A 26,935-nucleotide genomic window follows, 5' to 3' on the forward strand; every position below is an offset into this window, starting at 1 on the left:
ATGAAGAAATACTGGGAGAAATACTGGGGTAGAGACTCAAAATGGCCTCTTGCTCCTCAAACTTAACTATAAGGGCTATAACAGAGCAAAACACTGTGTTCAAATCCTAAGGGAAAAGGATTTCTAATCAAAACTTTGTACACACACGAACTGTCGATCCTATAAAGGTACTTCCCAACATGGAAAAAAGAGAAACACACCTCACACACCTCTCTGTGCATGGTTTCTTGGAAAGCTAATGGAGAATATGCCCAGGGAAACGAGGGAGTAAACCAAGGCAGACTGAGCAGCCAGGTACTGGCACTCCAACAGAGGAAAGAGGTGAAATCCTCCCACAGTGAGGCTGGGTTCTCTAAAAGGCTGCATTTTTTGCATGATGATTGTGAGGCCTCAAGCCGACCTGGTCATTTGCATTGTTTGTCATCCACACCCTGAATCTCAGCTTCTTGGAGGAGATTATTCCATTCTGTTTCCTCCCACTGACAGGTGAGAAAATCAAGTTCACAAATTGTAGTAAATCAAAACAACCAGGAACAGAATCAACATCCCCTTGCTGGGGAACTGTGGTTTGAATTGCTGCTTCAAAGAGATCCTACTTAAAAAACAAAAGAGAGCCCCTACATGTAACGGGTTGGTTAGGGTGTGAAATCATAGATTTACGTTTACGTTTTCTGGGTGGGGGCTGTAATGATCATAACGTTTTCTGACATTGCGTCTTGAACCACAATTTAGATAAATCCTTAGGGGCTAATCTAAAATTTGATCTAGAGTTTCTGGACTAATTGTGACTGGTCACTTCAGGGTCTGAACTCATTCATTTAATCCTGACTTCGGAAGGACCAGAAATGAATTAGAAGTTCTCCCCTCTCACAAGTAAATCATAAGCTGATGGGAAGATTCTGCCGCACAGCTTAACCGTAACATGGTCTGGCGCATGAATGTTGTGGAGGGCCTCAGACTCGGGAGCGACAGTTTTTAAATTTCACTAGAGTAGAGTTAATTTTTATTGCACATAATTAAATTGTTTCAGATTAAAATAATTGTTCAGTAAGTATCTTCTTTAGCATCCTAAATTGAAAGACTTGCTCTTAAATTTCTGTTTACATAAAGGACTAAATTGAATTTACACTTGGGGATCAAAAAGGGTTTTGTATGTGGTGTGAATGGCTTTTTGACTCATTTCTTTCTTCATTTTTAACATGTGTTATAATTGTCATATTAATAGGGCCCTGATTATTTTATTAAAACATTGTGGCCATCATTATGATGTTCATGATCCAACAGATAATTATATTTTATATTGACCTGGCTTTTAGCTGAAAGAACTGACTCTTTGCTCCTCATAGTGGCTCATTTGCTGCCTAGCATCATTAATTCTTAGTCAAGAATCTTTCCTCTTGGTAAAGTTGCCTCATTTGGCTTTATTCTTTGATGCCACAGTACCAGTGGACCAGTCTAAACACGTGTTCTTTTAATGAAACTTAATTACTTTTTTAGAAAAAGATGAGCAGAGAGAGTTTATTTTTATCTGCATGGGAGAGGTTCTTTGCTTGCCAAGTCTCTCTGTTTAAAGAAGCCTAATATTATGGGGTGTTAGTATTCCAGCCAAGATAGTTTTCAAGGAAGCTTTCTTTTGGGGGGGAGGGGAGAGTTATTGTTGGAAGTATAAGTGACCTTTAATGTGTTTGCAAAATGTAGTGTTTTCTTTAACAACTTGTAATTCCTTTATAAATGATGTTAAACTGGTTGCTTGCAAGTTATATATAGAAACCAGTATGTCCTTGGGGCCAGGCCGACTCTCCCAGTCAATACAGTTAATATGCTTGCTCTGTGGTTGTATGGAATGACCACAGATTCAGCAATTTGTTCGCTGCAGTAACTGAATTGGACTTAAGGGATGTGGTTAGAGAAATGCATTCTAAGAAAAGAGGGCATTGCAACATATAAAAAAAAGGTTTCAAATTAAATTTCACTGCACACACCCTCTGAAGGGAAAATGCCACACGCACATAACTTCTCTAAATAGCCCAGATCGCACATCTTACACATCACAGCTGCAAGGCCTCAGCTGCCTGTTATCTTGTACAGCAGAGACAGTTAAAACGATTGACAAATACTTCTTATTCATCAAGAAGTTACAGTTTAATTGGTTCAGGAATTCCAGTGTGAAAAACCTGATCTTCTGGTTCCTCACTAACGAAGAATATCTCACTCCGTGACTCCCCTTTTAGACTCGAGAAATAAACTAACAACATTTATATCCACTTAAGAGTACATGAGTTTCTTTTGAGATCACAGCAAATCAAAAAGCACACCCAATCATCATCCTGCTGAGTGGTTATGTCGCTAACTTCGTAAGTTGTATTTTACTGTTATTAACTTAGTCTGGGTTTACATTTAGTGGAGGTGTTCAGAGTATGCAAACAAAGAAGCACATTTTTTATATATGAGAGTAATACATTTGTCTATGTTTCTAGTGACTATAGGCACAATAAAATGTCAGTATTGGGCTATTCTAGACAGCATCTCACACCTGAGCAAGAGAGGACCACAGTCTGCCCCATGTGTTAGAAGGCCTCCCATATCTGCGATCCAAAACACCGGGGTAACAGGTGGAGGGAATGGAATTCCAGTAGTGCCTGGCACTGCAGAGCTGGAAACCGAGCTTGTATGTCAGGAGGAGAAAAGCACAGCCTGTGCCCTGGGAAACCAGAGGAACTGGTGCTTCACCCCCAGAGTGGACATCTAGGCAGACAGCCAGCATCCTCCCAACATGCCTCCATGTGTCCTCTGCACCTCCTGGTGGCGCTCCTGCACCTGGTCTTGCCTGCCTGCCACCCAGTCTTTCTGCCCACTGCTGGCAGAACAGCCTTTCTAAATGCACATCTGATATTGTCACACACACACCCCCCCATTTGAAAGCATCCGCCCTCCTCCCCCTCCTGATCTTCAGATAGAGGCCAGATGCCTAATGACTTCCAGGGTACCACTTGACCTACTGTCATCTCCTGTCATCTCACTCTCACACTCCCTCTCTCTCCAGTCTCCACTCATGAGCTCCATGGTTCAGCCACCAAGGCTTCTTTTACTTCCTCGAAGGGGAGAAGACTTACCTTGCTCTCACTTGCTTCTGCTTGGAACACTAGCGACCTCCTTGCCACAGGAGGTCTTGCTGAACGCCTGCACCCCTCCACCATATTTTAGGAGGCCGCCCTTCTTCCATTGTACTCTTTTCTGTTCATAGCCCTTATCACTTGCGTGACCATTCCCGTTTGCCTATCTATTCTCCCCACTGGAATTTAAGCTCCATGAGGTCTGGGACCACATCTGCCTTCTTCATTGTTAGATCTTGAGCACTCTTCGAGCAGATACCATCGTACACAGTGATAGGTCATGTTTGCCTCTACATTTTGAAGTTATTTGGCAAAGTAAGCTGAAAGGTGGAATTAGCAGCAAAGGGAAGCCATTACTGTTGGCCCTGAGAAGCCAAGGCTGACATACCTGGGACTTCTGTTTTTCCTGTGGCCTCTGCGAAGTCTGAGGGAACCCTCTGCCTTCCAACTCACCGAGACCCCAGGTCTGTGTCTGTCCACAAGGAACTGATTTTACCTGACCCCGGTGATGATTTAACCATGGAACACCTTGTACTGTCAACAAACGTAGATGACCAAAATATTCATAGTCCTTAAGATGGATTTGCACAAGGCTGAAATGCCTTCCAGTGCTTACAGTGCCCTAGTGTGGTTTTTGAAACAATACAAAGATGGCATTTTCACACTAACTTAAGTAGTGGAAAAGGGTATTCACACACTTTGTTCTGTTTGTTTGTTTTTTGTTAAAGTGTGGCATATTTTCTGCCAGAAACATTAACTGCAATGCTTTTAATGTGCTCATCAACTTTGGCATTTATCCATATATGGAGAAAAATTAAAAATGGATTTGAAGTGAATCTTTGTCTTACAGAAATGGCTATTTGTGACCCACTCTATTATCTGATGTGGTTAGATTGAGGATTTTAGGTGATGAAAAAGAGTTTTTAATCTAGTTTTTTTGTTTTTAATGTAGTTGTCTCCTTTTAAAAAACCCTTTCATGATATAAAGCATTTTTTTTTTTTTTTTTTTTTTTTTAAGAAAAAAACAAAAACGGGTACATACCAGGTAGTTATTTGCCAGTTAAGTCTGAGAGCTAATATGAAACTGGTATTTGGATTTAATTCAGCTCCATTAGGACAGAGTGGGGATTTTGTGATACAGGGACTATTATCCTGGCCGTTGTAAGGGGTTTTTGTGCTGGGGAGCGGCACTGACAAAGACAGCACTGTGCGCCCGGCGGTGACTGAGCACTTTCACACTGCAGTTTAGGAGGTGTGCAGCTCAGGAAATTGCTGGCTTTGGCTGGAGCATACTTTAACTGCAAGGAAAATTTTATTCGTCACTCAAGTAATTGGCAGTTTTAATACCTTGTTCATAATTACCTTATAAACAAACGAATGTATAAACCAAAGATTGTATGGCCTGCTATCTAACTCGTAGCCTTATTTGACCAACGTGATAGACACCTGTGGGTCCCCCGCTCCCTCCCACCAAAAACCAATTTGCTCCATTTATTGCAGAAATCTAAAGCTGAGCATTTTCTTTTTGTTGTTGTTAAATATAAGTGTAGCTCTACTAGCCCCAGACAGCCTGGGGGCCAAAACCAGATGCAGGGTTTAATGGGAGGTACTGGCTGGGGACAGAGGACGGAGGTGGAGAGAGGGGGGCACTTGAGCACTTCAGGGTTACTCCACTGTTTGTGGGAGGACATCCTGGTAATGCAAACAGTTGGGTTATGTATTTAAGAGAACATTTTTCGTCCCCTAAAGCGTGGTTTTGTTTAACCCACACACTCTGACCCTAAAGCCCTGTGGCTTGTCTGCTGGACTGAATTCATCTCCGGGACCTAGAAATTGACTAATTGTCTCACTTGCATTTCCCTGTACCTCACATCTAGATCAAGGAGGATATACAATGGCAAATCCAGATGTGGGAAATGGTCAGAATCAGAGGTCATGGCTGACTTGACTCTAAACAAAGTCTGTAAGATTTTATGGGAATCCGAGGGCTTGATATTTGTGACTTGTACATGGAGATGCTAATCCTGTTGTGTGTGTTTTTTCACCTTACTATTATCACAAAGTTCGGCTCTTACCATATACATCACCTTGTTACCTTGTATAGAATTACTTTAAAATGGGGTTAGATTCTTGGATGACTTGGATCAAAAAGAAGATTCCCTACAGTCCTTGAAAGTGACATATGGAAGATTCTAGCACTGTTTGGAGAAGTTATGTTAGTTGTTTTTTATTTATTTATTTAAATCTATTTTTTATGTTTTTTATATTTATTTTTTAGAGGGAAAGGAAGGGAGAGAGAGATAGAAACATCGATTGGCTGCCTCCTGCATGCCCCCTACTGGGGATCGAGCCCACAACCCGGGCATGTACCCTGACCGGGAATCGAACCAAGAACTCTCAGTCCATGGGATGATGTTCAATACACTGAGCCACACTGGCCAGGCTGTTAGTGGTTTTTTAAATAGAAAACTTAACAACCTTATTCTTTCTTATGAGGAAAGCAGCACCTGACATTTGCACATATTCGAGATATCTTCTACTCTTACAGATGACATGCACATGCGGACCCTGGGGCCCTTCTTATCTACCTAGGGTGCAAGCACAGGTGGGGGGCATTTCCAGGGTTTCCTTATTGTTGGCATGATGATGGCTCAATGAGCCAGGGTGGATTCCCACGTTAGTTTGAAACAAGAAGTACAGCATTTTTACAAGGGCGGAAAGTAGAGGCATTTCTTAAGGTGCATCTCTTCATGAGGACTTAATTGTCAAAAATCTTTTTGAAACTGGATGCTCTGAAACAAGCCTTCAGGGATTGCTTTGGGACCAGTAAGGACTTTCTCTCTGAGGTGCCTCGGGAGTGCTTGGACTATCAGATTAAAAGCTCTAATTTCCTAGATTTAAAATTAACTGTAATATGTACACCATAGAAATGTTATGATTAAATGGCAAATATATAGGTGAAAAATGCTTAGTATAGGGCTTGGAATCTAATAATATGTCAAATAATATGATTAGATTCTCTACACATTCCAAGATAGAGGGGTAGAGACATACCCTGTGTGGAGGGAGCTCACAGTGTGACAGTCCAGACTGCCAAAGTGAGGAGGGCCGTGTGAGGCGCAACACAGGACTTCGTGAAAACACGCTAGAGTGGACCTAACTCAGGAACCTTTAAGATGGCGAGAGGCCTGTGAATTTTAACAATGCGAAAGAGCTTCACTCAGAGCACCATGGAAATACATGTGTTGGTAAGAAAGATACATGTATGAGATACATTTTCTAAGTTGTCTCAAGTGAAGGTTAACTACAGACTTTGTATGAAAATGCCCTCATGTGACTTGAATTCCGTACAGAGCTCTGCTTAGCGCCTTCAGATTCTTTTCATTGTTCTTGGGTTGGTTGTAAAGAGACTTTTTATTTTTTTGTAGGTAGACTGTTATCTTCTCAGCCTTTCTCCCTTAACATGCTATTTTCCCTGCCAAATGATCGAAAAGACAAAGATCTAATGTGACAAGATGGCCATTTAATGCTGACTTTCACCTTGGAACCTGTTGTCTTGACGACTTCTTAAGAGCTTTGCCTTGGCCTCTTTTTTTTTCTCTTTAATTTATGGTCTAGTGAAGCGCTCACCAGTAGAACTTGCAGGATGGTAGAAATGTGCTGTGTGTGCACTGTCCCATTTGACAGGCACCCAGCACAGGTGGCCACTGAGGACTCGCAATGAGGCTACTATGACTAAGGAATTAAATTTCAACATTTAATTTTAATTAAATTTAAAGAGCCTCATGCGGCTACCCTATTGGACATGCTGGTCTGGTATTTAAGACTGCTAATGTCAGAATGTTTAAATCTAATTACTCCCAGGGATTATTTAGACTGCAGGACTCTTATTTAATACTTTTATAATATTCAGAGCCCTGAAGCATATCCACTGGTTTTGAAGACTGTGGTAATGCATTAAAACTTGCTATTTCTGAAAGAAAAAGAAATCTCTGTAGCGTGGCTTTAAAAAAGCCCCAATCTGATGAGTATTTTAAGTTCATTGGCACCTGAAGTGTGGGTTCTTTCCAGGTGAAGAGTTAGAGATAGATGAGGAGTCAAGAAGGAAGAGGGAACTAACAGGGCCTGGAATACCAGGTTGGTGCTGGGCATCCACATACCATTTAAGAAAATGGAAAAGGAAGAGGGACTGTTAACAAGATAACAAAGAGAAAGCAGTTTAAGTCATAGCACTTAGATAACACACCCAGATTTTTATGGAAATGTTCTTCATACTAGATTCTAATGTTACGATGTACTATTTAATTCAAAATGAAAGTGACGAGAGAGACTGTTTAAAAGGAACTGTTTGGAGCAGTTTTCCATTTTTTGGAGAACGTTTGGAATAGAAAATGTTCACTTTTTAGATTGCTGTACTTTGACCCCTGTTATCTTTGCTGTCCTTTAATTCCAGGGCTGGAAACAGGATTGTTGAAATAGCACCTGAACAGCTGAAACAGTTTCAGTCCCTGGAAACTTTGGACCTCAGCAGCAATGATATTTCAGATCTTAAAACTGCATTTCCACCTCTACAACTCAAATATCTGTAAGTCAAGTTTTCCTTAGCTAAGATGTTTCCTTAGCTAAGATGTTCACCTGTGGTGAAAATATCATGTTATAATAAGAAAATCAACTTTAAGATATAACAAACTCTGTCTATTTTATTGCTGATGGGTCAAAAATGTAACTTTCTACTGACTTATAATTTGCTTATAACCACAAACTTTATTTTACTTCTATACTTCTGAATTAAACACAAATGAGACATCCCTAGCCTGTTAGAAAACTTATGGGGTGCAAAGTGCTTCTTTTAAAAAAATAATCAGATTTAAGCCACTGTTGTTTCATTTTTGTTTTCATAATAAATTCATAAAAATAAAATTAATTTCAAAAAAGGAGATAAGCATCTTTAACAAATTTTTATAACCTTCAGATTTTTCAGTGACTCGTTCCCTATCAATGTGTGAATCATTGTTAGTGCTGGTCCACAAGAACCTAGAGAGCAGTTATTTAAAGTGTTCATTGTTACAAATGGTGTTTAGGTTCTGTGGAAATTCTTTTTTTCTTTATTGATTTTTTTTTTTCCTGAGAGAGAGAGGGGAAGGGAGAGGGAAAGAGAGAGAGAGAAACATCAATGAGAGAGAACATCAATTGGCTGCCTCCTGCATGCCCCCTACTGGGGATTGGGCCCACAACCTGGGCATGCATCCTGACCGGGATTTGAACCGGCGACCTTTTGGTACATGGGTCGATGCTCAACCACTGAGCCACATCAGCCGGGCCTGTGGAGATTCTTTATAAAACAGATCATGCATGCGCTCTGTCTTCCCAAAGAAACCAGAAAGAGAACCTCATCTTCAAACTTTCAACAGGTATATCAACAGCAACCGGGTCACATCGATGGAACCTGGGTATTTTGACAATTTGGCCAACACTCTCCTGGTGTTGAAGCTGAACAGGAACCGAATCTCAGCTGTCCCACCCAAGATGTTCAAGCTGCCCCAACTGCAACACCTGTAAGTAAAACATCCTCTTAGGTCATGTTTTCTCACCTCCTCTAAATCCCTTGGTCCCCTAAAATCTACAATGTAGCAGAAAGAGTTTAGAAGCAAGGATGTGGCCCCTTCCCTTTGAGAGCTGGGCTTGTAGAATACCCAAATCAGAACAAGCCTTACAAGTCACCTAGTACTCGCTCCTGCCTGACAAGGCATGTCGGATTGTTACCAAAAGACTGAACAGTGTAATCATTGAACAACCTCTGTACAAAGGCGTTATTGTGGCACGAAAGAAATCGTGGGGACTCTCAACAGCTGTGGTTTATGAGAATAACGCAGACAGCTCCGGGAGGCTCTGATAGCTTATGTGGCTGTAAAGAGCTGTCTCGTTAATAATGGTTGAATGATCTGTGAACAGGCTCCTACAAAATAGTGGTTTTCAACCTTGGCTGCACATTACAGACACTTGGGGAGCTTTTAAAAATCCCAGTGCCCAGGCCACACCCTAGACCAATTATATTAGAACCTCTGGGGGTAAGATCCAGGCCTCAGTAATTTTTAAAACTCTCCAGGTGATTCCAGTGTGCAGCGAGAGTTGAGAACGGCTGCCTTAAAGAGAAAGCATTAAACAAAGAATTGTGAGAGTAACCAGCTGTTGTAAGCAGATGGAACCAGATAAACATGACGCCCCTGTTCCCGAATAGGCCTTGTGTCTTCATGTGATATTCATTATTCTCATTCTAGACCATTTAAAAACAAATATTAATTTGTTTACTTTTATACTGAGTGGACAACAGTTTCAAAATTAAAATGTAGCCCTGGCAGGTTTGGTTCAGCTGTTAGAGTGTCGGCTTGCAGACCAAAGAGTTGCAGGTTCGATTCTGACCAAGGGCACATCCCTCAGTTGCAGTTTGGTCCTGGCCCTGGTCCAGGTTGTACAGGAGGCAACCAATCGATGTGTCTCTCTCACATCGATGTTTCTCTCCCTCTCTCCCTCCTACACTGTCTGAAAATGGATAGAAAAATATCCTTGGGGTGAGGATTTAAAAAAAAAAAAAATGTAGTCTAGTTTCAGTAGTTTATCATTCCAAAAATACAGCACACATTTCAGAAGGAAATTCACTGACTGCTAATAAATCAAAATTTTTCTCAATAAAAAATGTTTAGAAATTTAAGACAATATGTACTTTAACACTGGCTGGTTTAACTACATTGCAGTAATGTGACATTTTATTACTGCCTCCAGAATTTGTCATATAAGCTAACCAACTAACTGTAATATCCAATGCAGTGAACTGAACCGAAACAAGATTAAAAACGTAGACGGGCTCACGTTCCAGGGGCTAGGAGCTTTGAAGTCTCTGAAAATGCAAAGAAATGGAGTAACAAAACTTATGGATGGAGCTTTTTGGGGGCTGAGCAACATGGAAATCTTGTAAGTGTGGATTATCACAATTCCTACTCAGGTAGTATGATCACCGAATATTCAGTAGCTTTTATTTGAAATCCTGTGTTAAAAATCTCATAATTTACAACCATTTATCATTTTGTTTTGTCTCAGGTAAAGTGACTGAGAATTTATAAGTACATGATCTTTTTTGCCAATGTCTTTATAAAACAAAACCTAAATATCTCATAACAATTGGAATATATAATAGATTGTCATCATATGTCCCCTTTGAAGAGACTAGATACTGAACTTTTGATCCTGCTTGATTCTTACTGTAAATATAGGCAGCTGGACCATAACAACCTCACAGAGATTACTAAAGGCTGGCTGTATGGCTTGCTGATGCTGCAGGAGCTTCATCTCAGCCAAAATGCCATCAACAGGATCAGCCCTGATGCCTGGGAGTTCTGCCAGAAACTCAGTGAGCTGTGAGTTGCCTTTTATTCTCCTCAAGTTTGAGAGCAGGGATCATGCCAGAGCACGAGCTTCTTACCACCGATCTGTGAGGTTTTCATAAGTTTCCAAGGTGACAGTTTTTTTCACATGCAGCCTAGTCGCATTTTTGTTGTGATCAGTTGAAGACAACTCTGCTGTTTGGGGTCTGTGGCAAATGGGCTGAAACAGTGATGGTTACTTTTAAATAAAGAGAGGTTTGTTTTTATTACTGGGATTAGAAATAATGTTTACCTGCATATTATTAAGGAGGCAGAGTTTTAGAATAAAGATTATTGTAGCTACATACTTTATCTGTTGTTATTTTTCAAACAAATCACTGTATTGAATTAGAAAGTAAAAGCTATTAATGTGTTTTTCTGTTGTTCCTTTTTCCTTTATAGGGACCTAACTTTCAACCACTTATCGAGGTTAGATGATTCAAGCTTCCTGGGTTTAAGCTTGCTAAATACTCTGCACATTGGGCACAACCAAGTCAGCTACATTGCTGATTGTGCCTTCCGGGGCCTTTCCAGTTTAAAGACTTTGTAAGTTACACATTTTTCTCTCCCTACATGAACCTAATTGGTTTCTAAATGTGCCCACTTTTCTCCAAGCAGATTTCCTTTGTTGTGAAGGAAATGTGTACAGCCTTAGAAGTAGTGTCTTAATCTTTCCCAGATCAGTTTGATTAAAATCGGTCCATTTCATCCATGTGCATTTCTTAAGGGGATTAAAAGGGACAGTGATCAGCTTGTTTTGGTGATGATAGTTAGCCTTCTTGGGGCTCCAGGAAGTTAGTGTCTGCTCAAGAAGGAAACATTTTTAAATCCACTAATTTTTCTTGATAAAATGCAAATTAAAAATTGCCCAGAGCACAAAGATGTACAAAGGACAGTAAAGGAAGCTGCCTGTTTATCATACCAGTTAAATCCAGACTTGATCTCTGTCCAAAAGAAAGGAGAGAGAGTTGGATTAACCGACCTTTGAAAAATCTCGCAGACGTTAATTTTAACGTTGTGCAGTGGGCTTTTGATTTTTGCACTGTCAGAATCTTTCGCTCTGCTCACTGTTGGGAGCATTACATAATTGAAAGGCATACTGTATGCTTTGGCGAATTCCTGCTTCTGTGGTTGGAACAGTGGTTTTAAAGTTTAATGTATTTTTCAGACTGTTCAAGTCTTTTAGAATTTAGTCATCTTGATAGAGGAATTAATAGAGCCAGTCAGCAGTCCTGATTTTGAGCAAAAACTTGAAGTGTTGTGGTAAGAGGAGGACAGGGTGTAGGAGGTGTGTGAGAGAGAGAGCATTTTCTATTGTTCAGAAAGGGGTGGAGATGATGTGGGGAATTATGAGGAATTTATTACAAATTGCATGCCACCTGGGTGGTGATTTTAGATTTCTGAGGGTGTTCCTAAGGGAATGCGTGTATCTTTTGTTAAGTACCTGGTACCAGTTTCAGTAACGTTCCTTTTTTTATATTAGGGATCTGAAGAACAATGAAATTTCCTGGACTATTGAGGACATGAATGGTGCTTTCTCTGGGCTGGACAAACTGAGGCGACTGTGAGTGTCATCGGCCTCATAATTTGACTCACTCTTTGACTTAAAATAAACATTGTGTCTTCATTCAGTCAGTTCCACAAGCTTAAAGAGTTTAGAAATAGGTGCTTAAGCTGGTTGCTACCTTTTGCAGTTTCCCCCAGTGAGTGCTGTTATAGAAGATGTGTATTAGTTTGCTTTTCTTTTTTGGTCTTAGGCAGCAGTTCTCAACCTAGGGGTAGCGACTTCTTTGGGGGTCGAACAACCCTTTCACAGGGGTCTCCTAAGACCATCAGAAAACACATATTTCCGATGGTCTTAGGAACCGAGACACCACTCCTCTGTCCGTCTCCAGGCGGGCCCGCCCACATGCAGACACGCCCACATGCAGACACGCCCACATACAACATGAGGAACTGGATTAAAGAGCATTAGGAAGGTTGAGAACAACCACTGGTCTAAGGGTTTTATTCACAGTTGGGTTTGTGTACCTTATTTTAATATCTAGATAAGAATTTTAAATTGTATTGAGTGCTTAGACTCTTAAGATTATCATTGGGTAAAAGTTTCAATGTTTTGAAATTTTCACTCTTGCACTTTACTCAGAGAAGTTTTCAAGTGATGTGACCCAGTATGTACTGATAATACTGAAGTAAGTTCCTGGCAGTACAGGTTAAAGACATGCTCATATGTAGCCATAGAATGGCCTCGCAGGTGGCCACATTCTGTATTGTAAGCCAGTGGTTTTCAAATTGAGTTTTGTGTGGCCCTGAACTTCTGTGGATAGTGAAGAGATTCCAGGGGAGGGAGGCTAACGAGAAAGTCTCCACTATTATCTGCTTTATTTATTAGCGTTCTGAGAAAGTATATACTTGGAATAAAGTTTCTACCTATAGGAATGCCTAGCAATTCCTAAAGAGACTTTGAAAATCACTGCTTTAATTTAACCATCAGAGTAATTTATTGAATACCTATTGCTGGGTTCTCTGTTGAAGGCTGTGAAAACCATGCCGAACTATATATTACTGAAGTAGATGGCACAGATACATTGTTACAGAATATATTGTCTAATTCAAGAAAATAAGCGTACTCACAAATGATTTCAGAAGCAGTTCTTGTCAGAATTCTACCTTCAACATGCCTTTTATTATTAAATATTCCAATGTAAATTTTGTGTTTTCAGAATCCTCCAAGGAAACCGGATTCGATCTATTACCAAAAAAGCCTTCGCTGGTTTGGATGCATTAGAACATCTGTGAGTGGCTGGAATTTACTTACCCTTGGTAGACTAAGATGGGTATTTACTTATGTATCATGAAAGATAAACCAAAACGTAATTTTGTTGGCATCCTCTTCATCCCATAAAGTACATTAGTACGTCTGCTTATCCTCTGTCTACCTACTTATCTATCTATAGGTCTATCTATATCTATCCCGAAGTATACAAGTACATATTTTCCTTGGCATTTAAAGACATTGCTTCAGATTATGTTGGGTTTTATTTAGTTATTTTTCTCAAGTAGTGATATATATATATATATATAATTTTTTTTTTTAAACTAGCATTATATTTAGCATAATGTTCTCTAGGTCCAGTGACATAAGCCAGTCAGAGAAAGACAAGTACCATATGATTTCATTCAGTGTGGAATGTAATGAACAAACTGAACTACCAAGCAATATAGAGTCAGAATCTTCGATGGAGAGCAGGCAGACAGCTCTGTTGGTGGTCATGAGTGTTGGGAGTAGGTAGAGGGATTGAACAAAAAAGAGAGAGAGAACTCATGGACACGGACAAAGTGTGATGATTGTGCGGTGGGAGAGGGCTGTGGGTGGAGGTGGAAGAGGACATGGGGGCATAAATGATGATGGAAAAGAATAATAAATAAAGTACCATTTATTGTGTACCCACAGCATGTCAGGCACTGAGCTAGGTGTTTGTATATTGTCTCATTTAACCCTTACAAGAAGACTATTCAATACTATTATTATATTTATGTTTAAACTGAGAAGTGGGTGTTTTGAGGGTTTATTGATTCCATTGTACAGTTAAGAAGGTGACTTGGGTATTAAAGATTTTAAAAAATAATCTCCACAGTTCTTGAGAGTGACATCTGGAGGAAATTAACCACTACTATGAGAGTTGTTAAGTTCGTTTGTTGTGTCTGTTGTTTGATTATAAAACATACAACCTATTTTTCCCCATCAGTGTTTCGTGTTTTGTTTTGTTTTGTTGTTCTGTTGCTACTAATGCATCAGTTAGCAACTGGCAGAATCAGGACTCAAACCAGGGCTGCCTCTGCCTTCGTAGTGTCCCTGCGTCACACGAATTCTTGCCGTCACAGTCTCTGCCACCCACCATTCTCAGTAACTCCTGACATACGATTTTGCAAGGACATTTAAGGGGCTAACATTTAGGAGAGCAGGCTAGCCAACCGTGATAGGAGCCAAAACCTGTGTGAGCACTGTGCCAGCTGGCTACATATAACCACAGGCACATACATGTCTTATACATGTACAGTAAAGTACGAAGTGATGTGAACATGTCCACTCTCACGGTTAAGGAATGCTTATAGCCAGAAGTTTTAATGTCTGTTCGCTTAGACAAAGGAAGTTATAATTTATACATTTCGTGTGTACCCTCATTTGTGCTGTGTGTTGAGAGGGAAGATTTTGCTGTTTTCTGTGGACCATCTTGCTGTCGTCCTCTGACTTGCTTGTTCGGTGGAGGGGGTTTTGGATGGCTGGCCATACTGACAGTGCAGTGTTCTGCCATTCTATCTAAGTGTGGTAGAATGATTGTGCAGAGCAGAAATTGGAAGGCCAGGCCAGTATTGCTAGACTTACTGAAACAAGTTATTTTCAAAGGGAAACTAGCCAAAAGGTTTGTCATCCGACCCATTCCATTTCTGGGAAAGTGGAATTAGTGGATCAGTGGAGTATTAACCTCTGCTTTAATTTTCTAAACCTTCTCGCCTCTCCCAGCCTCTTTCTCTGCCCGTGTTTGGTATCTTCATTCTGTCTTCTGTGGCCACTTGTCTCATTCAGAATCCTGTTTGTATACTTTGACCCTTGTAAAGAAAAACAGAGTAGTAATCATTGTGGAGAGTACTTTAATTCAAACTGCTTGTAAGTACTAGTTAAAAATAAAATCAGCCCAATTTGCTCATTGTTTAAATGTTCTGCCTGAGTGTTTGTTTGTTTTAGCAAGTACATCTTGTCTAAACACTTAACCATCTTTACAGTAGCCAGTTGTGTGTGGCAGGATCGGGCTAGTGATTAAGATAAGTTTTGAAATTGAAAATAATTGGGTAGAAATCTCATTGCCCTTTCCTGCTGAGCAAGCTAGTGATGCCATCTTTGGGGTTGCTGTGAAGATCAAATGTAATATATGTAAACCACTTAACACAGTGCATGTCAGAGAATATATTCTATACCTGATGGTTTTCCTTAAAGCATAATTATGAACAATTTTATTTGTGTTGTTAAAAGTTGCTAATGGTTAACTTGAATAATGAGAACTTCAGTAAAATAATATAGCAGAACAACTTGGGCCCTTGTGAGTCAAATAACCTGTAAGTGTTAATGTAAAGAGAATCTCTCTCATCAAAACAGAATTGGCCTCTGTTACACATATTCTTGTTCTTCAGTCCAGGACTCCTCGCGGGCGGGAGTGCATGTCAGCACGGAGTGTTTGGTACATGGAGTGTGTGTGCAGTGTGGGCCAAGCTTTGCCCAAAGGCCTGCAGTGATCATAGTTCACTCTAATGTATTTGATTTGATTGTTTTCAGAGACCTGAGCGACAACGCAATTATGTCATTACAAGGCAATGCATTTTCACAAATGAAGAAACTTCAACAATTGTAAGCTTTTCTTGTTCCTTCTAAGAGTTTTCAATAAAGCATAGAGGGGGGAAACCATCTTGGGGTGTATCATCCTGGATTGTGTCTCTGTAAAGTGTGTCTAGCACATTCCTAATATTCCTTAACTTTTATACCAGAAAACAAAAGGAAAGCAAAAAGCAATGAAAGGGAATTTTGTTTCTTTTGTTAAAAAGAGAAGTTTCTCTTTCTGTGATAAATTTGCAATTTAAATGTGTGAGACCTAATCTAGTACAGTGACTAACTACAGCACCAGGTTTTCTGTAGTAAGGTATTTGTGATGTATCAGTGCTTCTGTCTCACTAGGTCAGTAAGGACACCAACAACAAAAAATGGTGCTAGTCTCATTTCTTGCATTTTAAGATGGACTATAGGATATTATTACATGGCATGTGGGTATTTGGTTTCCAGATTCATTGTGTTGTTAATATTTACTTGAGTTTAGTTTATTTGTACAAATCTGCATTTCATACAAAACAAATTGAGTGTAATTACTCTCCTCAGGCATTTAAATACGTCAAGCCTTTTGTGTGATTGCCAGCTAAAATGGCTCCCGCAGTGGGTGGCGGAGAACAACTTTCAGAGCTTTGTGAATGCCAGTTGTGCCCATCCTCAGCTGCTGAAGGGAAGAAGCATTTTTGCTGTTAGCCCAGATGGCTTTGTGTGTGGTGAGTATAACTACTGCCCTTGCTTTTTAGTGAGTCTTCTTTTTATTTCTCCCATTTGTCCAAATAATGGTTTTGAATAAATGTATGCTCTTCTAATAAAGCTTTTATTTCTGCTGAGATAGATGAAAATGGATCTGGAGTGTGCTTATTATTTCAGTTTTGCAGAGGAGGAGAGTTTTTGTTGTCTTTATTTTGGCGCTAGAGCGGTTTGGTGGAAAGGGGATGGCAGTGGAGCCTCGGCGAGGTGAAGGGTATAGTGCCAGCCCTTCTACTTAACTTCCCTGAATCTCGGTCTCTGCATCTGCGAAATGGGAACTCTGTGAGCTGCTGTCCCCAACTCGGGGGGAGGCGGGGTACTGTTGAGAGGCTACCATGAGCTCAGTGAAGAGGCTTAACTGAACCCTGGCCAGTGATTTTATGTGGAGTAGAAAGGGAAAATTACTACCTAGTGATTTATAGGCTGCTAAAAATTTTACTGTTGGTGGGTAAAGCATTACAAGTAATACAAAGTTTGAATTTATTATAAATAAATAAATTCAATATCTGTTGTCTTAGCGTCTAAGCATTTCAGCGTTAGAGATCTGCTTATCCAAATGTCACCCAGCTAGTTAGCAGATCTGGATCAGAACCCCAAGTTTTCATCTCCCTGGTACAGCTAGCTGTCTACTGCACTACACTGTCAGCTGCTCACTGCCATGGAGACCTCCATAAAAATAAATGTATGTGTAGAACATGAGGTCAAATGTGCTTACATTTCAACATGTGTGTTAAGATATTACAGAACCTAATTGTACATTGGCCTTTAAAAATGTATTTAAAACTGCTTTTCCTATGATTGTTTAGATAAGTATAAAATATATATATTTTAGGTTGCAGCATTAAACAGTGCCAGCAGTTACTGGAAGTAAAACATCTGATGTAGCTTTTGGATCTAAATAAGCTTTTGGCATTCATCTATAAGGACCTGAGCTATTTTCACAGTTCTCTAGTTCCAAGATATGAACTCTGTTACTTGGAGACATACAGGGTGAGGCATAAGTAGTTTTACCGTTGTTCCTATGGGAAATAATTAATACAGGAATAAACTTCGTGTTTTGTGTACTCACAACTGTAAAACTACTTTTGCCCATCTCTGAATATATAGTATTCTTACAATTTCATTCTCTACTATGAAGGAAATGAACATTGATTTAACAGATGAGAAGTTTAGATTAATCATACCAGAGAAAAAACTATCTTGATTACAACATTCAGGCAGGACATTGGAGATTAGCAGCATTGGAGTTATCAGAGCATCACACACACACACACACGCACACACACACACAATTTTTTCAGAGAACCCAAATAATACATTTTGGTAGATCTAAGATGTTTCCTTCTGGGTTTAGACCATCTCTGAGAAACTGAAGTTCAAAAAGGTAACTTTTCCAAAAAGTAACAGAGAACTAAAAATAACTCTTTGGAATGAAAGAGTTGCCCAGCCCTAATTATAGTGTAGCTGTGAGAGGGCAGCGCAGCGGCCTGATGGTTGTCCCCTGGCAGCGGCGGGCGGACCCAGGGTCTCAGTGTGAGCTGTGGAGGTGCTTTTTCACCTCACTGCAGGCCTGTTCTTTCTGTTCTGCATACAACTCCCTGTGTTTAATATGGGTTCTGTTTTTTGAAAACGGGGTGTCGGTTGCTATCTTTAGTGCTATTGATTATTGCTATTGATGTTTGATTTTTAAATTTTGCTGCTGCTTATATGTGGAGAACACGGGGAAACTGCAGTTCCTGATCGGAGCATTTAGAGGTGGTCCAGGAGCCCAGAAGTTTCTGAACTGATTTTATTTTTTTCTTGTATTTACATTTTAAAAAGCATAAGGGGTCTAGAATACACTACATTCCAAAATAGCAGTCTTCTCTCATTTAATGATGGATAAATACATCTTCGTCTCTACTTAAAGTGAATGAATTCCTCTTATAAACACTCTCCGGCTGTCATTTTAATACTGGGGCCACTAGTCCATCTGTGAAACATAGAAAAACATGAAACCTAAGCTCCTGTTTGTTTTGAGTTTCTTGGTGTTCAAATCTGAGTAGCATTTGGACTCTGAAGTCTTAAAATTGTTTTGTTTCCTCCTCTCCATTTTGAACAGATGATTTCCCTAAACCCCAGATCACGGTTCAGCCAGAAACACAATCAGCAATAAAAGGTTCCAATTTGAGCTTTATCTGCTCAGCTGCCAGCAGCAGTGATTCCCCAATGACTTTTGCTTGGAAAAAGGACAATGAACTACTGCATGATGCTGAAATGGAAAACTACGCACACCTCCGGGCCCAAGGCGGTGAGGTGATGGAGTACACCACCATTCTTCGGCTGCGCAATGTGGAATTTACCAGCGAAGGGAAATATCAGTGTGTCATCTCCAATCACTTTGGCTCATCGTACTCCGTCAAAGCCAAGCTTACAGTGAATAGTATGTGATCCGACTTTTCCTTTTGCATTTAAAGGCACCTTTTAGAAACAAAGCACCTAGTTTCTTCTTTCTCTTATTCCTAATTCTGTCCTTTGCTCTCATAGTTCTCTACCTAACCCTTTCTTCTCCTGCCTCTCATTCCACAAAATTAAGATTTTTGTTATTTGTATCTAAACAAGCATTTTAACGTTGATCCCACACGTAGCATGGTGGGTAACCCAGAGATGAGCCAGGCAGTTTGTGCTCTTTGTAGTTCAGAGTGTACCAATTTGATGGGGGGGCGGGGCATGAAGTATAATGTTAAAGCACACCACCTTTAATCTGGGTTTGAATTCTGCCATTTTGTTTACAGTTGCGTGACACTGAGTAAGTTGCTTAACCTCTCTCTGCCTTCATTTCTACTTCTGTCAATTAGGGATAATAGTACCTACCTTTTTAGAGGTATGATAATTATTAAATGAAATAGTTTGTTTGAAGCACATAGCAGAATGCCTAGAATATAGTAAGTACTCAGTAAATGCAGTAAGTGTTAGCTGCTGTTAATAAAAGAAGTATTGCTTTGTGTGCAGGTACCATAGGGTCCTTGCCACTTTGTCATTTAATCTCTTGTGTGTTCCATGGTAAAAGAGTTGTATATGGTTCATTAAGGCATTCAACAAATGATTGCAATGACACAGAACAATTTTGAGTTTAAATTGTAGGACGGAACACATTTAAAGTCATAGAGAATTAGAGCCAGGAGGGACTTAAAAAAAAAAAAAAAGGATGGAGTGGTCAAGGTTCAAAGTGATAAATTGATTTATTTGCCCAAGATCTCACAGATAATTATTGAGGAAACTAGAAAGAGGCCAAAAGACCTTCAGTCTGAAGATCAGGTGACCTGATGGACTCATCCTGAGTCCATCATTTCTGTACCTCTGAACCTTGAGGAAATCCCTGAATCTTTCCATCTGAACTTCAGATACCATGTCTTGTAATTAGAAATGACTCCAGACTTACTATATCAGGGATATTTGTAAGTATCAAAAAACAAACAAACAAAAAAGGAATGAAAATGAACAAAAACCCCACAGCGCTAATGCCTGTGTGTTCTTTTGATTCTAGTGCTCCCTTCTTTCACCAAGACCCCCATGGACCTCACCATCCGGGCCGGGGCCATGGCACGCTTGGAGTGCGCGGCCCTGGGCCACCCGGCCCCACAGATAGCCTGGCAGAAGGACGGGGGCACTGACTTCCCGGCAGCGAGGGAGAGACGCATGCATGTGATGCCTGAGGATGACGTGTTCTTTATCGTGGACGTGAAGACAGAGGACATCGGGGTGTACAGCTGCACAGCCCAAAACAGTGCCGGCAGCATCTCTGCCAATGCAACCCTGACGGTCCTAGGTGAGAGGATATCAGATCCCGTGATAGAATTAGTCTTAAAGGTACTAGTTCTTCCAAAGACCCTGAGTGTCATGCTGTGAGGGTGAGAGAGCGTCCGGAGGGCATTGCCCTGTCCTGGGAAGAACAAAGGGCTTCTCCGAGGCTTCAAGTCTGGAGAGTGTTACACCTTCAAGTCTGAGGCCAGTGAGACGAGTCTGCTGCCTCTGTTCTGAGAGGGGACATGCTTCCCCTTTTTTTCAGGGTTCACTCTCCTTCACATTCCCCAAACATGTTGTCTCCACCGATATCTTAACACTATAAAGAATGTGTGAGATAATAACTATATGAACAAATGGGGAAGGACTTAATTGTCTTTTCTCGGCTTACCCTACCACTCTGGAAATCAGAGTTTGTTTTCTTTTACTTAAACAAATGCTTTTTAAAAAACCTAAACATGTTATTTATATGTGTAGCTTTAAAGGAGTTAAAGTAACCTACTAACACCAAATAATAAGAGTAAGTCATTTTCAGAAATTTAATAGAGGCCTGGACACCTGCCACTACAAAGTTTCTCTGTAAAAATTTAAATGTTCTGATTTTTTAAAATGCAACAACACATTCTTGTGCCTGAAATTATTTGTATACATTTTCTGTTTCTGAAAAATGTCTAAAATGTTTTGCGTTGGCCCTCTTCCACCATTCCCCAACCTTGTCAAGACTGAGGGAGATTGAGGTAAAAAAACTGTAAATGTCACCCTTAACTGGTGGTGCGAGTAAATGACAGGTGAACAATGCAAAGAAATCTCAGAGTTGTGTTATGTGTGGGCTCTCAAAGAAGTATGGGTATGAACCTGTGGGAGAGTAATATTTTACCCTCCACTTTGAATAAAGACAAGTGCTGGGTCTTATGCAAAACCTAATTTCACTTAAGAGAGAAAAAACATGTCATTTCAGAAACACCATCGTTTTTGCGGCCCCTGTTGGACCGCACGGTGACCAAGGGAGAAACGGCCGTGCTGCAGTGCATCGCTGGAGGCAGCCCGCCTCCCAGGTTGAACTGGACCAAGGATGACAGCCCTTTGGTGGTCACTGAAAGACACTTTTTTGCAGCAGGCAATCAGCTGCTGATCATTGTGGACTCAGACGTCAGCGATGCTGGGAAATACACATGTGAGATGTCTAACACCCTCGGCACAGAGAGAGGCCACGTGCGCCTCAGCGTGATCCCCACCCCGACCTGCGACTCCCCGCAGATGACTGCCTCATCGTTAGACGATGACGGGTGGGCCACTGTGGGCATCGTGATCATAGCAGTGGTTTGCTGTGTGGTGGGCACGTCGCTGGTGTGGGTGGTCATCATATACCACACAAGGCGGAGGAATGAAGATTGCAGCATTACCAACACAGGTGTGTAAACAGAAGCTTGGCACAGGGTGCAGCAGTCATGTGTGTGAGAGAGAGAGAAAGAGAGAGAGAGAGAGATCCCAGGGTAATTCTCTTCCAGAATGCATGTCTTGCTGTCTGAGGCCCTGTCAGAAGGGTGACTCATTTGTTTCAAGCTGCAGAAATATGCTTAGCTAAAAATAACACCCTGGCCCAAAATGCAGCTGATGTTTAAAGATTAATCTGTTTTGTTAAAACCTCATCAGAATATCCTTTTGGTTGTGAGAAACAGTGGACATTGTAGAATTAAACAGCCTAGCTCCATTGCAGGCTGGTGATGGAGAACCAGGAACAGCCCTCAGTTACGAGGTGTGTACGCTGCTGGAGGTTTCCGCTCTGTCGGGGTGTGCAGGAATCTAGGGAAGGCGCAGTTAGTGGGAGAGGCCTATACGCAGACTTCTGTCTCGATGAGTAATAAGTCAGGACGACAGCAGAAATCAAGCTTGATTCAAGAGCTTAGCTGCTATCCCATGAAAATCTTAAATGTTTCCTTTTAAACACTTTTGTTGAAATTTGGGAGGGACATCAGCTCAGGCTTCCGAGGCCGCAGGCCCTAACCTGCTGCCTGCAGGCAGCACCTCAGGATGGCTCTGCCAGGGCAGGTTGATTTGATTGTTCAGGAACCAAAGCAGTTCGTGCTGTGAGTCAGGGAAGCCCGTGGGGCACTTGTGATCCTTCTTGGTTAAGAGGATGCTGTTGTTTGATTGTAGATGAGACCACCTTGCCGGCAGACATCCCTAGTTATTTGTCATCCCAGGGAACGTTAGCTGACCGGCAGGATGGGTACATCTCCTCTGAAAGCGGAAGCCACCACCAGTTTGTCACTTCTTCAGGGGGCGGATTTTTCTTACCACAACACGACAGCAATGGTAAGTGTTCAAAGTGAACATGGGCTGCATTCATTTTGACATAATCTGATGGAAGGCCCAAATACAATATTAATTTTCACCAGAAGTTGATCTTAGGAATTGGCCAAGGTCACTAGTAAAGCTAAAATTAAATGCATTTTCTTAAATACTAGAAAAAGCTTCGCTTCTGACAATAAAAAGAGACAAATAGGTTAAGTAAAATTGAATTCCTCCATGCAAGGCAGATGTTTTCTTTACACTGTGCGTGTTCTCTGGCCCTGAATGTTCTCCTTATTAAGTGACATTGACTGGCTTTGTGCATGGTCTTAAACTTGTGTCAAATGACTTAAAAAAATCATTTTATTAGAGAAATCTAATTCTGACTCTTGTTTTAAGAAGTGTACAGTTTTAAGAATAGTAATGGAGGCAGCATAAGTAAGATCACAGCCTTGGATCAAGAACCTCCTGTGACACTCCCTGTGTATCTTTGGGCAGTTATGGTGCTTTCCTGTTAGGTGGGTGTGAAAATTAAACAAAACGGTCATGGAAAACTACCTGGTGCTTGGCACATGTTAGGGGCTCAACAAGTGGAAGGTATTGACATTATTTTCAAACATTTTGGCACTTTTTCCCCACAAGCGTTTATTGAGTGTCTGCTCTGTGGTGGATGCCATACTTAGGAAGAATATTTGTTTTCAGTTTTACAGTTTAGTCAGTGGTGAGAAAAAATTCAGTAATTACAAAATGCTTGGTAAGGCAGTGAGAGAGGGTATAGAGATAAAAGATTTGAGCATAAAAGTGGCTGTTCTGGTTTGACTCCTTTGGCTGCAAAGAGCAAAGGCCAAGCTTGCTCCAGTGTAGCAGGGTTTACTGAAGAGACGTTCATAAAGGTCTAAAGGGACAGAACTGGGGCATAACAGTGTCACATCGTCTGGATGAGAGCCCCCCCCACACACTGTCCTGTTCTGCTTCAGGCACATGGTTCAGCACCGCATCTCCAGCCTGCACTGAATCTCGTCCTTCAACTGCTGTGTCCGCTGCTAACTGGCATCTCGTTTCTGGGTTGTTAGGTCAAATACTCACAATAGGATTTGTTTGGGGCTGATCCCATCTTTGCTCTGGGCATTAAGAGGTCACTGGTTAGGTGCCTATCTGTGGTCCTGGCCACCGTGTCTGCGGGGGAGGGGGCAGTGCCAATGGCATCACGTGGTTCCAGTCACTGCCCTTTGCTGCAGTGCCCACACACAGGTCAGCTTCTCGCAAACAGGTGGGGCCCGCACACAGGTTAACACGTCTAGTACAGTGGTTAGTCAAGTCCTCTGTCAATAAGATGTCCCAAGTTTACTCAATTCATGGGCTTCGATACATTTTTTAAAAACCCTAAATTTCTGCAGTTTTTTTTTTTCCTGGATATCCAACTTTATCTAAAGTTTTCATCTATAAATATGGAAAATGCCCAAAATGTAGCGAACACTGAGTGGTGCTTGAATGAGATGGGCTCACTGACCAGGACACCTGTTCTGTAGGGCCAGGCCATGCTGACGACAGCAGTGACGCCGACGTGGAAGCGGCCACAGACCCGTTCCTCTGTCCCTTTTTGGGACCCCCAGGCCCTGTGTATTTGAAGGGGAATGTGTACGGCTCAGATCCCTTTGAAGCCTATCATACAGGTAGGTGGTCTTCTTACCTGAACTCTGTTTCCTGGAAGATTTCTCGCAGTGCTAACTCTCTCCTGATATTGTCCCAACATGGAAAAGGTTGTGGTCCGGACCCTAGAACTGCTTTAATGGACCCCTGTGAGACCAGCTACATGAAGAAGAAGGAGTGCTACCCGTGCCCGCATCCTTCAGAGGAACCCAGCGAGCAGGGTGCCGGGGACGTGGCGTGGCCTTCCCGCGTGAGGAAGCTCGTCAGCTCTGCCTACTCTCAGAACGAAGAGCCCGGCGTGAAAAATGTGTGTCTGAACAAGTCCTCTTTAGATTTCAGTCCAAGTTCAGAGCCAGCATCAGTTACTTCAAGTAATTCGTTCATGGGTAAGTTTGTTCAGTGATGAGGCACGTCGACCGGGGCCTTTGACTCCACGTTGCGTGTGGGAGGGCAGTGACGCTCCAGATGCTGAGTGGGTGGAAAATGGTTTTTGGTTTTTAATGATTCTGTTATGACATTCTTAGTTAGTATACATATTTCTAAAAGCAAAGTCAGACATGGGGGATTTTCCTTGATTATGTATTTAATCCATAACTAAGCCTTGGGAGCTTTCTGGGTAACACTGTGTGTGGCATCATCTAGAACACAAGAGTTTCGGGAGTGACTTAGGCGCACAGTTTGTCGGCAGTGTGGAAAAAGTGGTTTTGGGCTACAACAGCCTTTGGGGTGGAGCTGTGTGCTCTGCATGACTGTGGTTTGGGATGTCTGGTGGCTTATAACCAGCCCCGCAGTCGAAGGGTAGACGGCATTTCACCTGGCAGCAGCTCGCTGCTCGGCAGCCAGGCCCGCCTGCCTCTGGCAGAGGAGACCAGTGGAGCCTGAAAGCCTGCACTGGGGGGTAGACCCTGGCTGGCACCTCGACTCCCTTGTGGACTTCTTTCGACCAGTGTGATGGAGGAACTGAGATCATCTTTGCACTGGATGGAGATAGGGGAAAATAAAGCACAGCTTGTCTTTTTTTTTTTTAAAGAAATTTAAAATATTTACCCAGCTATTAAGACAATTTTATGTTTTGTCACAGTATAATTATTTATATTCCTTTCTGGAAAAAAAAATGAAAATGATATCTTTTATACAACTGAGGCAAGAATTGGAGTCAATTGAATACTATTTTGCTACTAAAAAAAAAAAGGCCGTGACTTAAGGATCATTTTTAAAAATACTTTCTTTATTCAGGCACAGTTTGTTTATTTGTGCATTACTGTCTAAACACCCTTCACGGAGACTGGGCTCCTAATCCTAAAGCAGGGTTTTGGGAGAACTTACATTGGGGAGCTTCATTGCTCCGTGATTAATATTCCTGTAGATCATGAGAATGATAAAGAATGGATGCATGTGTTTAGTGGATGTGTGTATAAGAGGGATGTAAGTATCCTCAGCTTCATTCTGTAAGTTCTGTCTCCATAGTACCCTGAGGTGGACTTGTAGAAAATGTTCATTCGTGTTCATGGGGTAAGGAACTCCATTTGAACTGCTTGTTGATGCCTTACCTGTTAGCAAAAGGAGCCATATACTCAAGGGGTTTTTTTCTTTCAGGAACATTTGGAAAGCCTCTGAGGAGATCTCACCTGGATGCCTTCTCAAGCTTTGGACAGCCGTCGGATTGTCAGCCAAGAGCCTTCCACTGGAAAGCTCGTTCTTCCCCAGACTCGGACTCTGAGTCAGAGGAAGACGGGAGAGAAAGGACAGGTTTTCAGCAAGAAAATCACACATGTCCCTATAAACAGACCTTAGAAAACCACAGGACTCCAAATTTTCAGTCTTATGACTTGGACACATAGACTGAATGGGACCAAAGAGTTCTAACATACTACTACCTCAAGTGGACTTTTATTTAAAAGAGAGAGAATCCTATGTTTTTAAATGGGTTATGAGTTTTAAAGGGATAAAATGTCTTATTTATACAGATGGACCAAAATTACCAAGATTTATACAAATTTTATACTGGGAGTAACTTTCATATAAGAATTTCTTTTTAAACTATTTTATAACTTTGTTTTATGCAAAAAAAAAAAATCTTGTGTAAATTAAGGGTATAAATCATGACTATTTTATGTATTTTTATAATGCCAGATTTCTTTTTATTGAAAATAAGTACTAAAGCAATTTTAATAATACCTGTCTTGTACTTTTTCTGAATAGAGGTCACTTCATTTTACTTTGCACATTACATTTAATAAAATGTATCATTTTGATCCCAAGCCCCATCTATATAATACCATTTTTATTGTTTTCAACACCGTGTAGGCTTAATTATTTTACATTACCATGTCTCAAATTGATGAAAGTTATATGCAGCACATAAAAATAAGAGCAAAAAACCAAATCCATTCTGCTTACCTCCTAGGGTTATAATACAGACTCAAATCATATTAGTGTATGTGAAAGCACATAATAAACGCAAAAGAGCTACAAAGATTCAAGATATATTAATTTGTTTCTAACTCTTCAAACAAAAGATTTGTTATAGTCAGGTGTAATATAGTATACCC

At 41.0% G+C, this 26,935-nt stretch overlaps 1 protein-coding gene across 1 annotated transcript in view; it reads left to right on the plus strand.

Moving 5' to 3' along the window:
- LRIG3 (leucine rich repeats and immunoglobulin like domains 3) overlaps positions 1-26,386 on the plus strand; it is a 45,213-nt gene extending 18,827 nt beyond the window's left edge. The window contains exons 4-19 of the mRNA XM_036251239.1: positions 7,567-7,698; positions 8,525-8,668; positions 9,939-10,082; positions 10,382-10,525; positions 10,934-11,077; positions 12,015-12,095; positions 13,255-13,326; positions 15,864-15,935; positions 16,458-16,621; positions 18,760-19,080; positions 20,185-20,466; positions 21,400-21,852; positions 22,599-22,763; positions 24,269-24,406; positions 24,494-24,769; positions 25,980-26,386. Coding sequence (XP_036107132.1) covers positions 7,567-7,698; positions 8,525-8,668; positions 9,939-10,082; positions 10,382-10,525; positions 10,934-11,077; positions 12,015-12,095; positions 13,255-13,326; positions 15,864-15,935; positions 16,458-16,621; positions 18,760-19,080; positions 20,185-20,466; positions 21,400-21,852; positions 22,599-22,763; positions 24,269-24,406; positions 24,494-24,769; positions 25,980-26,224 — 2,977 coding nt within the window. The 3' untranslated portion in view covers positions 26,225-26,386. The remainder of the gene's footprint in view (positions 1-7,566; positions 7,699-8,524; positions 8,669-9,938; positions 10,083-10,381; positions 10,526-10,933; positions 11,078-12,014; positions 12,096-13,254; positions 13,327-15,863; positions 15,936-16,457; positions 16,622-18,759; positions 19,081-20,184; positions 20,467-21,399; positions 21,853-22,598; positions 22,764-24,268; positions 24,407-24,493; positions 24,770-25,979) is intronic.
- The last annotated feature ends 549 nt before the right edge of the window (positions 26,387-26,935 follow it).

The sequence above is a fragment of the Molossus molossus genome, unplaced genomic scaffold (genome assembly GCF_014108415.1).
Source record: "Molossus molossus isolate mMolMol1 unplaced genomic scaffold, mMolMol1.p scaffold_m16_p_10, whole genome shotgun sequence".
NCBI lineage: Eukaryota > Metazoa > Chordata > Mammalia > Chiroptera > Molossidae > Molossus > Molossus molossus.